This window comes from Phalangium opilio, unplaced genomic scaffold (genome assembly GCF_054372755.1).
Source record: "Phalangium opilio isolate 3A_F unplaced genomic scaffold, DU_Popi_V2 ptg000002l_1, whole genome shotgun sequence".
NCBI lineage: Eukaryota > Metazoa > Arthropoda > Arachnida > Opiliones > Phalangiidae > Phalangium > Phalangium opilio.
This window is the reverse complement of record NW_028324144.1, coordinates 4,593,108-4,605,246: the sequence shown is the minus strand read 5'-3', so window position 1 is coordinate 4,605,246 and position 12,139 is coordinate 4,593,108. Positions and strand designations below refer to the sequence as shown.

Below are 12,139 nucleotides of genomic sequence, written 5' to 3'. Positions count from 1 at the left end.
ATCTTTAATCCTGGGAGGACGGTGCCAAAACTTTCTCATCCTTAATCTTGTTTATTACATGTTTAGCAGGATTATTCTTATTTTAAACAGCAAAAGGGGAGTGTCGTGTTGATGGTATTATATGCAAAACGGGGATATATGCTAATAAGCGTACCAGACAACAATAAACTCCGATAATAAAATTTTTTGGAAAATATATTAGTTTAGTTTTGCCTGCATGTAAGATTTCTTTCTAACAGATGCCTTGTTTGCATGCACTATATCGAAAATTCGAAATTTAAATACGTAACTCTTATACTATTTACAAGGGCAAAAATCAATACTCCGTGTAGTTTCCAATCACCCAACAACGATTTAAGGCTATACAATGTTTAGCATACACTATGAAGTTACGAAGAGTAGCACATAAACTTGAGAAATGCCTGAATAATTCAATACTGGCGGGATACAGTGACCACGACACTATAAGTTTCCATTTGCAGTTTAGCATACATTTTTTATCTTTCCGTAAATCGTAGAGAATCAACACAATCGTAATTAATAAACCCTTTCCGTAACAAATTACACGATTTCATTTGCCAAAAAAACTAAATCCATCAATTTATTGGTCTATTGAAGGTGTTCCTGACGTCTATTGCAATTCGAAAGCAACTTCTCCGCGACCAATCGCCTCCCAATGAGGAAAGGCTTTCTATACATGTGTATGTACACTAAAACTGGTTCTGAAGTCGTAAAGCTGATGGGTTAGGGACAATATAATCTCATACGCGACTATCAAACAATGCGGAAATTCTCCTCATGCAGTATGAGTTTAAAAATTATTCTACACTTCTACAAACTCTTATAAGATAAGATTCACAATTCCTATTAGAACCCGAGCTTTATACTGAACTTCAAAACGATCCTCGTGCCACGATTTTTGAACTATCAAAGCTGTCGCTTTTGCTAGTCCCATTTGCGATTGAATTATCCATGAAATTGCGTGCACCGCCTTTTCCCGTGCATCACACAACCCCACTAAATAACTAACAAACTGGTTATCAGCCCATAACTCCGTTGGTTATTTCATAACCACACGCAGATAAAAATGTTTGAAATTTAAAGGGACACAACAAGCTAGAATTTTCCCACTTTTTAATCGAAATAGAGTATAAAATAATGAATTTATCAATTGAAACCATGTTCCTATCTACAATATTATCGCAAATACCTGTACATGCTAAGACGAATCTGAATAAGAAAACTTCAAAGTAATTGTAGTTTTTTTTCGCGCCAAACTTGAAAGATTTTAGTCTAGAATGCAAGCCGGAAAACCAATATTCGTAGAAATAGAAATATTTTTTAATCTGGGCTCTAGCAGATGCTTCCAAGAAGTAAATCGGTGCCTTTCAACGTGTTAGCGATATCCAGAAATTCGGAAGTGAACTTAAATCTCCGATAAGGCTTTTCCCCCTCAATTTTACTAACTTCCGTTGACCTCCAATTTAAAACGTATCGATTTGGGAATGCTTGCTACAAACCAACCCTGGAAACCCCGGCTAATGCTATTGACCTTGAGGCGCTCCAAAGATTAATGCTCTCCTAAGCTCGCGTTTATTAAGATTGAGGCGGAAATACGTTTTACCCAAAGTTATCATATTAATTGTAATTTTAGGACATGCGCTTTTTCATTCTTGAAGTGCAAAAGTGGCTTCAGAAGTTCAGATTATGCAAACCTTGAGTTGCGTAAGTGAAGTAAAACTTTTGATGATCTCAAGAAGCGATATCTAGTTTAATAAGGAGAAGGTATTCGCCACATTACCAGCTTTATCTCCAGTCCAAACGTATAGTAGGTCCGGAGTTAATCCCCGCCCCCTCTAAATTACAACCAGCATCATCTCATTGGTTCTTGAAAACTCACGTCAGCTCGACAGACGCGAAAGACGAAACTTACAATCATATTTTCCGACTGAGGAGAGGCGAAACAGCCCGGTGCCTCATTTTACGTCCCCCCTTGTATTTTGGAAGGGGGACTAGGACTAGGACTGGGACTGGGACTATGGCGCGCGAATACTTAGGCATCTTTACCTTCTCCCTAATAAACTAGATATCACTTCTTGGCATAATTTCATAGTTAGAATTCATCTTGTTCGTCAGATCGAAACGTGTACGCGTCAAGTATATACACTGTCCAACGACAAAACGATGTAACAGTAAGTTATACCATCGCGTCGATTGTGAAAATATGCTCAAGATTTAGTCCTATATTATATGTGTTACGTGCCTTTATTGTCCCTGGGTCCTTTCGAAGACGTTCTTCGTCGATTCATGCGTCGACTCCCTGCGTTTAATTTAACCAACCAATCCGGCATCGTAATTTTGAGGGTAACAAAGCGGGCAGTGAATGAATGATATTTAGCGGGATTTGGTGTTAACACACGCACGCACGGTAGACAGCGACAGCCGGTTCAAGCGCCAATTGAAGCAAAAACAATGAAAATACAAAAACAAAAATTGCGCAAATTGTTAACAAAAAATATTTATGAAACAGTCGTATGTTTAAGCACCACAATTAAGCAATTATGTAAAGTTGTTTTCAAAAGCGGTGATTTACTATATTTATTGAACAAACCTTGCTGGGCGCAATTGGGTTTCTTGTGTCGAACGGATGATCTCGAAATGGGTTTGCCCTTTTCGTCGACGCACCAGCAGTAACCTGTTGATTCGTGGCATTGTACTTCGTGAAAGCTACCGTCTTCTCGACACTCTGGGACAATTATTCCCAAATTCGTAAATTTTCTGGACTGGTCTTGAGCTTGAGCTCTTTGTGCCAAGCACCGTCCATTTTCTGAAATTAAATTAAAATTGTAACTATTAATCGACGCTTGCCAAGATTCATTCAGGGAGAACAGAGCTTCTGACACTATGCGTTAGACTTCTCCGCGAAGCACTGGGAAGTACCTCTAATAGAGAGCTTTCAGATGGGATAGTAGTACGTCACACCCTCCCAAGTCTTACCGCTGTTCTGGTAGCCATATTGGGTAGTCTCAGCTTCATTCCTGCTTTAAACCCACCAATATGACAGCGTAAATTATGTCACGAGACTCAGCTCCTCCCCTAACTGAAAGCTCTCAATGGACGACAAGGGGTACTTAAAAAAGAAAAAATTCTAGCCTGGTGTATCGCTTTTAAGTAGCCCTCTGTTACACCAAGTTATATTATGAAAACCTACTTTCGGAAAAAGAGAAATCAAAACACCATATGCTAATTTCCTTCCATCAAATATTAGCTGAAGTGGATAATAGAAGAAGGATGACAAATACTTTAGTTATGTAACACGATTCTTCCAAGGCCCACCCTATTTGTTTGCTCTCCACTCATCAAACTTCAGATGGGCATCGCACCGTGCTAGGGGGATTTCTATAACTGTTTGGTTGGTACTAAATCCTCAGCAATCAAGTAGACACAAACCTTGATTGTCTTGACGTGGGACAAAAATCCACAAGCGCATGCGCCTTGGCAAAAAGTTAAGTGCTAATAGAGTAATGATAAGGGAACTATTTATCGCGTATGTGATTCGGTTTAGTAACCTTGTGCACTCCAAATTTAAAATGATGTTGGGAAGAATCACGTTAAAATTACCCCGCTTTGTGTTACACTTCTCTCAAAGAGAAGTATTATATACTTCTGTTATTTGTTAAAAAGAAAATAAAAGCTATTTTAAATTAAATCATTTTCACTCGGATGTGTCAAAACATGTTGGAAGAGGTGTTAAGAGCGTTGTCTACAATCTCTTAAAATTAAAGTATATAGGGATCCACAAATCCAATTTATGAACTATCAAACTATATACTTCATAATTACACGAGACTAATCTGTAGGCAGTAAAAGAGCGGCAATAATTTCCAAGATGAAATAAAGAAGAGAGGATGAAGAAATTTAGGTTAATAACAAGGCTCTGACTTTTCTACATCATAACGATTTAAAATATTGCGTTTTTATGTAGCACAGAAGTCTTCATTCTAATACATATAAAACTGCCATAATACAAACAAGATGTGTGGGTCATATTAGATGTAGCTACTACACTTGTGTTCTGTAGATCTTGAAATACAATAGCTTTTATGAAACAGGAGACCAACAATAAATCTTGAGGGAAACAATATTAAAAGTGGATCAAATAATCCACTTTTATTATTTTTTTTATAATTGGTTTGAAATTAATTCATACAGCGTTTGCGCAATTATACATACGCCTCAGTCAAGTCAGAGCTAAAAGCTCTGAGCATAGAATCAAGTTTAAAGGGAGGGTGAAGTGGAAAATGAAGTGAATTTATATAGATTCTTCCACTATTTATATGACCAGTTTGCATAGTGAAACATTTAGGAAATACAAGCTCCGAATGATTTTAAAATTCAAATTAGGTTCAGATTTCAAGGATAATTTGAAATAAGGACCTTTGACCAATCGCGTACCGCCCTGCCTTCCTGTTAACAAAATTCCAGTTGCAAGCTCTGCACCTCGCGCCGCGATTATCACATCGCGCCCAAATTTTATCAAATCTCGCGATAAATTTCATTTGGCATGGATGGTACCACGAGAATTTTGTTATCAAGAAGGTATGGCGTTACGCGATTGGTCAGAGGTCCTTATTTCAAATAATCCGTAAAACCTCAGTAGTCTAATTTTAATTTTAAAATCATTAGGAGATATTTCCTGAATGTAGAAGACTCGATAAAAAATCACTTGATTTTCCACTTCACCCTCCCTTTAAGTTAAGATCCGCAATACACGTGTGTCAATTACACTAGTTTCCCCAATTAAATTTCAAGCTTAAAAACCTTCCGAAAATTATGATAAATTAAGCACTAGACAACTTTGGCTTTCGTCGCCACCCATTTCGGGCTTCTTTAAGATATTTTTTCTCTTCATTTCTTTTTTATGGTTCCTTCTATATAACTTCTCAAGTTCTTTTTTTTTTCTATTTTCAAACAACCCTTTCAAATGTGCTGGCGGAATGAAAAAAAAATGCGAATTTTTCTCGTGGATAAACTCGTGACGTATATAAAATGTAAAAAATGATCTTTGTTGGTGTCGCGGATGACAAAAGGCGCCCAGGACTTGGCGCCTTCGAAGCGAATGCCGAGACAACGTTGCCTATATTTTCCTCTTCTTATCTTCTTTAGCTTTTAACTCGTTCCTTTTCTGGGAGTAAATTGTTCAACTTGGCGACTCCTGGCTCCGGCGAAAAAGACCAGACTAGACTCTCCACTAACTACGATTCTTCCATGAGAAGAGTAAACGAACCGCGTTGCATTTTAATTGACCGCAGAGGTTACTTTAACCCGTTATAATATCTTCAAACATATCCCTATCAAGAAGTGATATCTAGTTTACTAGGGAGAAGGTATAAGATGCCTAAGTATTCGCGCGCCATAGTCCCAGTCCCCCTTTCAAAATACTAGGGGGGGCGTAAATTAGGCCGGGCTATTTTGCCTCTCCTCAGTCGGAAAATATGAATGTAATTTTCGTCATTCGCGACGCGCTGACGTGAGTTTTCAAGAACCAATGAGATGATGCTGGTTGTAACTTAGAGGCCGGGATTAACTCCGGACCTACTATACGTTTGGACTGGGGATAAAGCTAGAAATGTGGATGAACGAATTTATACCTTTTCCCTAATAAACTAGATATCACTTCTTGATACGACTTTGTGATATTTCTGAGGTGCTTTTTCACCTTCCTTGTTGTATTTACTTGCCCATGTTACGGCGTAAAAAGAAGTTCAAAGTTCAAGATACTGACCTGGACATTTTCCTTTATGTTTAAACTCGACCATATGTCCTTCGCATTTGGCTTTGGTTATTTCGCATCTTGAGTAATAAGTCCGGCCGTCGGTGCCGCAAATGGCTTTCTTTTTCTCATCTGAGCAGTCCATGGCGTTGGCGCACATGACACTGGTCGAGGATGGTGATCGCCCAAGTGGCCGACCAGACGCGGCTGCTGCCACAGCGTTGCTCCTGCTCTGAAGAAGAAGCAAGTCCCCTGACACCCCACTTCTCTTTGGTTGGTCGCTGTTGTCGGAGTCCCGCAGAAATGGAACCTAAGTATAAATAAGAATAGTGCACAAAAGGTTAGTGAATGAAAAAGAGATATATATCTCTCAATATTCTTTTCTCTTTATCAAAAGCAAATAGGAATAACGTAAAGTGTAGCAGTGAAGAGGAAAAAAGTCCTGAGTACGTGGGTAAACCTAATTACTTATACCAACCAGGTTTACATTACAAAATTTATGAAATATGATATATTATAATGCCCCGAATGCCTCAAAACTCGAATTATTACAAAGAGCGAAAAGATAACGTCATAAAATACCATACTCAATTAAATATAATTTAATGAGGTAGAGGGTATTTTTCTCTTTAAAATGTGACATTCCTTAAAATCCGTTAACATTTCAGCAGTAAACGGATTTTTGAAGTAATTTAAACCCACACTTCGATTTAAAGTTTCATTACACCTAAGATTAGGCTTAAGCCATAGACTGATTTTTGGTATACTTTTCACCTTCAAATTGTTATCGTATTTATACATACTAAGTAATATACAAATTTAATGGTGTATTTAAAATATAGGAATTTAAATGAGACTTGCCCTTTAAGTACAAAGCTTATTGGACGACCAAATAAGCTAGAGACGGCTAGACTTCGCGTCGTAAACCTCACACGGTGCACTTTCACTTTTTCAAATTTGCCTTCGTTCTCACTGCAGTTCTAATAATTGTCAAAGATTGTGTTGATTTGATTGAGGTTTTTCGAGGAATTAAACCAGGAAGTAATTACTTAGGACTTAAAGTACATTGCATCCTATTTTGGTTTCTTATTACTCCGTTGTTTGTCCTTTCCAAGCTATTTCTATATACAAAGTCCATGAAATTTCCCTAACAGGCGTAGCATTTTAATTAGAAGCAGGAAGTTTTAATTTATTTTAAAAGATCAAAAGCGGCAATTTAAAAAATCAATTTTAATTGTCAGGATTTTAGTTATTGTCGAGGAGTCTCAAGGATTTTGAGGTCCACTTAACTTGAAGTCTAGATTACAAACTCACATTTAAGGGTTTATTGCGACGAAGTCTGCCGGGAAAAACTGTGTTTGTATGTAACTACAGTGTCAAGAAGATCAGACCAATATTTACGTACTGACGACTTAAGAAATCAGTATACTAAACTTCAGATCCTTTGAATCTCCTTCTGGTTAACTTCCTATTATCCGTTTAAATACTAATTCACATGATAAATGATAATTACTGGTGAATTAAGACACGTATTCCCTCCACCGTTACCAGTTTCATAAGTCTGAAGTTTACTATACTCATTTACTTCGTCGCCAGCATTGAGGTTCCCAGAAAAAGTGAAGGAACTGGAGGGGAAATTCCGAAATTTCTCTAGAACCTTTTTGTGTACACTATTTATAAATGAAATATTTTACTATTTATACTGAAGGTAAGCCAAAACATATGGTCATGCTACAGCTTGTTTACTATAAAAATACATTATTCATAAATGTGTGGTTTGCTTTCAACGTAAAGAATTTGTAACCCCTCCCTTTTGAAAACGAAATGTACGTCAGAACACACGTGTCCCTGAATAGTCGTCGGGATTATAAGCGTTTCCAATTTCACGTATTTTGGGCTTTAGTATAGAAAAAATGTGGTTTTTGGTTACATTTAAGATTCCCCTTCAACTCCCCCAACTAAAAAATGTTCCGACAAGCAGAGACGCTTTAATACATTGTAATTTATTTGCCTTGTAGAGCTAGAATAAAGCCTCAACGCCAGAGAAACCCAGTTTGTGCTGGTTAAAATAACAAGATGGGGACAACAGTGACTATGCTAAGTTTTACAATCTCAAAATAGCGATGAGAAAGGGCGAGATCCCTACACCTGATTTTATTTGCTCTTGATTTTACTTAAAAAAAACCAAAAACTGATTCCCTGCAACATCTGAAATGATCGTACCATGGTCTTTCATCTCCTCCATGTAAACTTTGCTTGTAGCGCCATCTGGTTATGCATTACATTGTGATTTATGATTGAACTAGCTACTTCTCAAATTAATTAGGTGTAATTTTTCGAACTTGATTTAATTGCTGTATAACTTGTCTCAGAAATAATCACAATATATTTTTAATTGATGTGCGTAAAACAAAATTTTGAAAAACTAGATGGCGCTGCATATATAAATTGCAAGCCGATAGAGAACAATTTACCCTCGTCCCCCTAGTGGTTCACGCTATGGAGTGGAAACCCAATACCTCTAACTTTGCCCCTGTACCCCATCTGTGGCACCGAAGTTCTCCCAGCATCCTCAGCGTTCAGGTAGGGTCGTAATGTACGAAATCGTAAAGGACGCCCTCTCTATCTTAAAAATAGAAGTTAGTTCTCATACAAATACAATGGCGCTACGTGGTAGCACTTAAGAAAGGGTAGGGACGTGTTTCAGTGCCATAGGTCGCCCAGCACCATTTCCACTCCATTTTACCTCTTTTCTCCTTGGTTCACGGAAAAAGAGATTGGCGCTAAGAGCCTAAGACCACCAGCGACATAAAGGACCCTGATCACACGCCTACCTCATCCAACAAAGTCACCAGCACCAATCTTCACACAATTTCAACGCGTAGTGTGTGGGGACTAAAAATTGGAGGCAAACACAAAAGTATGTTGTTATCACAATAGCCCTAGCACGATACGATTCTATCCAGGGTGTTTGCAAGTTGCAACACGATTCTGTTTCTGTTTGGATCATGACGCCGCATGGTATGCTTTTCGTATAAATAGATAAATTTCTCGTGGGAGGGTTCTCTCTGCATGTGTGGCACTCTCTACCATTAAAGTTGATGGCTTCAACATAAAGGAATGATAGGAAGGCCCGGAGTGAGGTTCCGGCTTTTATGGATGGTCCTGTTAGGCTGTTACATGGTCTACAGAGATTTCTTTTACACTTTTTAACAATCGGAATTACATTAATTCAGAAGATATCAAAACTTTTAAGTACCGTATAATTCATCTGGTCAAAGTTTTTAACCGTACAGAATCTGTACAGGGCGTTTCCAGATTTAACATTTAATTCCCTACAATTTTAACTAATATTTTGTTACAATTTTTGCAATGGGCATATCTTTTCTCTAATCCTTTTTTCGTTTTGCGCTCTTTGGAAATGGAAAAGTATTGTTCCGACCTCATACGGCTGGCCGAGGTTCATCTTTTTTCGTTTTTAAACTTCAAATTGCCATGCAATTTCCCTAGCTTTTTTACATAAGATTTTCCAATTTTTAATCTTTTCCCCAGGCTTTTGGTTTCCTTGACTACTTAATTTGATTTTCAAGCTGCTTAGTCATAGTTTTCTTCACTTTACTTCGATTTAAACATTCTCTGTTCACTTTTACAGCGACTTTCCAAATTACACCTCTATACCTTAAACCTTTACGTTAAACATTCTCTGTTCACTTTTACAGCGACTTTCCAAATTACACCTCTATACCTTAAACCTTTACGTTAAACATTCTCTGATCACTTTTACAGCGGCTTTCCAAATTACACCTCTATACCTTAAACCTTTACGTCAAACATCTAAATTCCAAGTTGAATTTAACTTCGTCTTAACCAATTTCTTTCAGTAGTACGAAATAGTTTTAAACCACTATACGGGGACCCCTGCGGGGGTGGTTTTACTTTATTTTTTAATCAAAAAGATTTTTGACGCGCGCGAGAGGAGAGAGAACAGAACCACACCTTTTTAACACACAACGCCCCATCGCAACTAAAGCACCCCATACACCATACAAACTAGGCCCTGGTCTGACTCTCCAACTAACCAAAATCGCCGCCGTCAGGGGTCGCGCAACGGACGATATTACGATTTTAAGAGAGACGGCGTCTTCTTGACAATCCAATCCACGGCAATAAGGCTCTTCGACGTAAAAACGGGGTAGGAAACCCACAGTAATGGGACATACAAAGGAGTTGATACATTGCCGTCTCTGCGCACTCTCAGGATCCAAAACACCTAGAACGTAGGCGCCGAAAGGCAGAGTTTTTTCCTGGTGCTTTTCTGTCAAAGTTACATCGAAGAGGCTTATGCCAAAAGAGATGACTTTCTTTTTGATTACTCAATGTCCGCGGCCATGTTGAAATATGGCGTCCCATAAAGGAAAAAACCCTTGCTTACGGAATAACGTGCGCACCTTTTAACCGACTTCTTCAATATTTTGCATACTGGTTCACTATATCCTTTAGACAGGCTTTCACACTTTAATCTAGGATCAAATGTGCGGCCATATTTTAAAATGGTGGCCCGAAAAGTATCAACAAAATTCTGATTAATTTTTTTCATAAAATCATTAGTAAATAAAATTGAGTCGAATCTTACGCACTAGATCGCGCAGATTTATGAGGTGAAACAAAGCCACGCATGTTACAATGCTATCGTACTATAAATGGCATCGTGTATGGGGCCCTTTAACTCGCGCGTCTATCCCAGAAGGCAGTCATCCAATTCGCGCCCTCCCAAATTATCACCTTCAGAAATTACGGTTATTTTAGCGTGTGGATAGAGTATAACCTATCATTACATTTTTCCGGTAGATTCTTTTAACTTACTTGTAGGGTTTAATCAAATAGGATGTATTTTGCACGATTTATTTACGGTGTACGCCCAATTTTCTATACAGTTAAACACGAACTCAAAACTGGACTATTTTTTACCAAGAAGACAAAGATGTTTCACACCACTAGGCACTAACAATAAAAGCACATTCAGACTAGACTAAAATCTCACGTTCAAGTCGGTGAGGTCGTTTTTCATGCTTAATTAAACCGTTCACACGTGTCAACGAATACGTAAAATATTCGCGGGAAATTTTCAATTTCGTTGGTTAGTCAATGTCGAGATGGCGCCACATCGTTAGCGCCTTTTCCTTAGCCATAGCTCACTCGATCGTGCCTTACTGACGCGTAGTCGAATTCGAATGATCTATGTTTTAGCAGTCAATATATAAAAAGCTTTAATATTACTGGAGGTATTAGTCAATTTGGATTCGTCTATTTTAGTACTCAAAATGGGACTCGTTTTATGTCGTCGTCTGCTCTCACGTCTGAACTGGGAAATAAAGGTGCCAACTCAAACGAAACGAAATTAACTCAGCGATCGACGGGAAGGTAAGAGTAAGATTTAACTTTAGTCTCAATGGAGTTGGATCTTCCTTATTGAAATTGAACTGAACTGAATTTCGTCAGATCTGTATAAATATTTTTATTCTCTAGCTTTTAAAACTCCATAAATGCATCAAATTTTACTGAAAAAGTATGTTTTTAAACTTATGAAAATACCCACCAAAATTTACTAATAATTTAAAAGTATTTCCAAAAAATCAAAAACACATTTCAACTTTAGATGACCTCACAGGCCAGGGTTGTTGTAGGTCTTTCTCATGAAGTTAACATGAAAGAGCCGGCCCCTTGCCAGAATTGTACTAAATTTATCACGTATTATTCAAATCAAAACAGGGATAGAGAAATAAGAAAGCACATGGAAAGCATAATCCGATTCGTTTACGAGATATAAAAACATTTTACTGGGTTTAAGAAAAATGTTACGCGTAAAGTCGTTTATCTTGTAAAATGTCTTTATTTAGTACTTTTTTTGGCTTTACCGGCAAATACAAAAGAGGGTGCAGGCCTCTTTTAAAGGGACGGTGACACTAATTTATATTTTAAAATAGCAATTAGTTTAATCAAGGTTAAATGGTGACCTTTTCTTCGTATTTGAACAAGAAGAGAGCGAGTGGCGTGATAAAAGCCATACAGCAATTTATTTTATAGGAAACAAAACATTAGTGTGAAAAGGATTTTCTGAGGACGCTAAAATATAGTTCCATTTACTAACAAACTACTATTTCTCTTTTTAAATAAGTAACGCTTTATTTTTACACTATAATTATAAATTATGAAAATAAGTTGTTATTCTAAGGGGTTATGATCGACAATCTAAATTCCAAAATGAACATAGATGTCGCTAGAAAGTACAGAAAGCGATACTATTAATGCAGCTTATGTCCCCTCTCATTGGTGAGTTTTATTTAAACGAACCCTATTTTTCACTGT

The 12,139-nt window shown here is 37.6% G+C and overlaps 1 protein-coding gene across 3 annotated transcripts in view; it reads right to left on the bottom strand.

Annotated features, from left to right (window-relative positions):
- LOC149718401 (SPARC-related modular calcium-binding protein 1-like) overlaps nucleotides 1-12,139 on the bottom strand; it is a 73,011-nt gene that overhangs the window by 33,221 nt on the left and 27,651 nt on the right. For all 3 annotated transcript variants that reach the window (XM_089844557.1, XM_089844607.1, XM_089844514.1), the window contains exons 2-4: nucleotides 5,786-6,083; nucleotides 2,612-2,827; nucleotides 2,264-2,320 (exon numbers count right to left, since the gene is read on the bottom strand). In XM_089844557.1, the coding sequence (XP_089700683.1) occupies nucleotides 2,264-2,320; nucleotides 2,612-2,827; nucleotides 5,786-6,083 (571 nt within the window). The remainder of the gene's footprint in view (nucleotides 1-2,263; nucleotides 2,321-2,611; nucleotides 2,828-5,785; nucleotides 6,084-12,139) is intronic.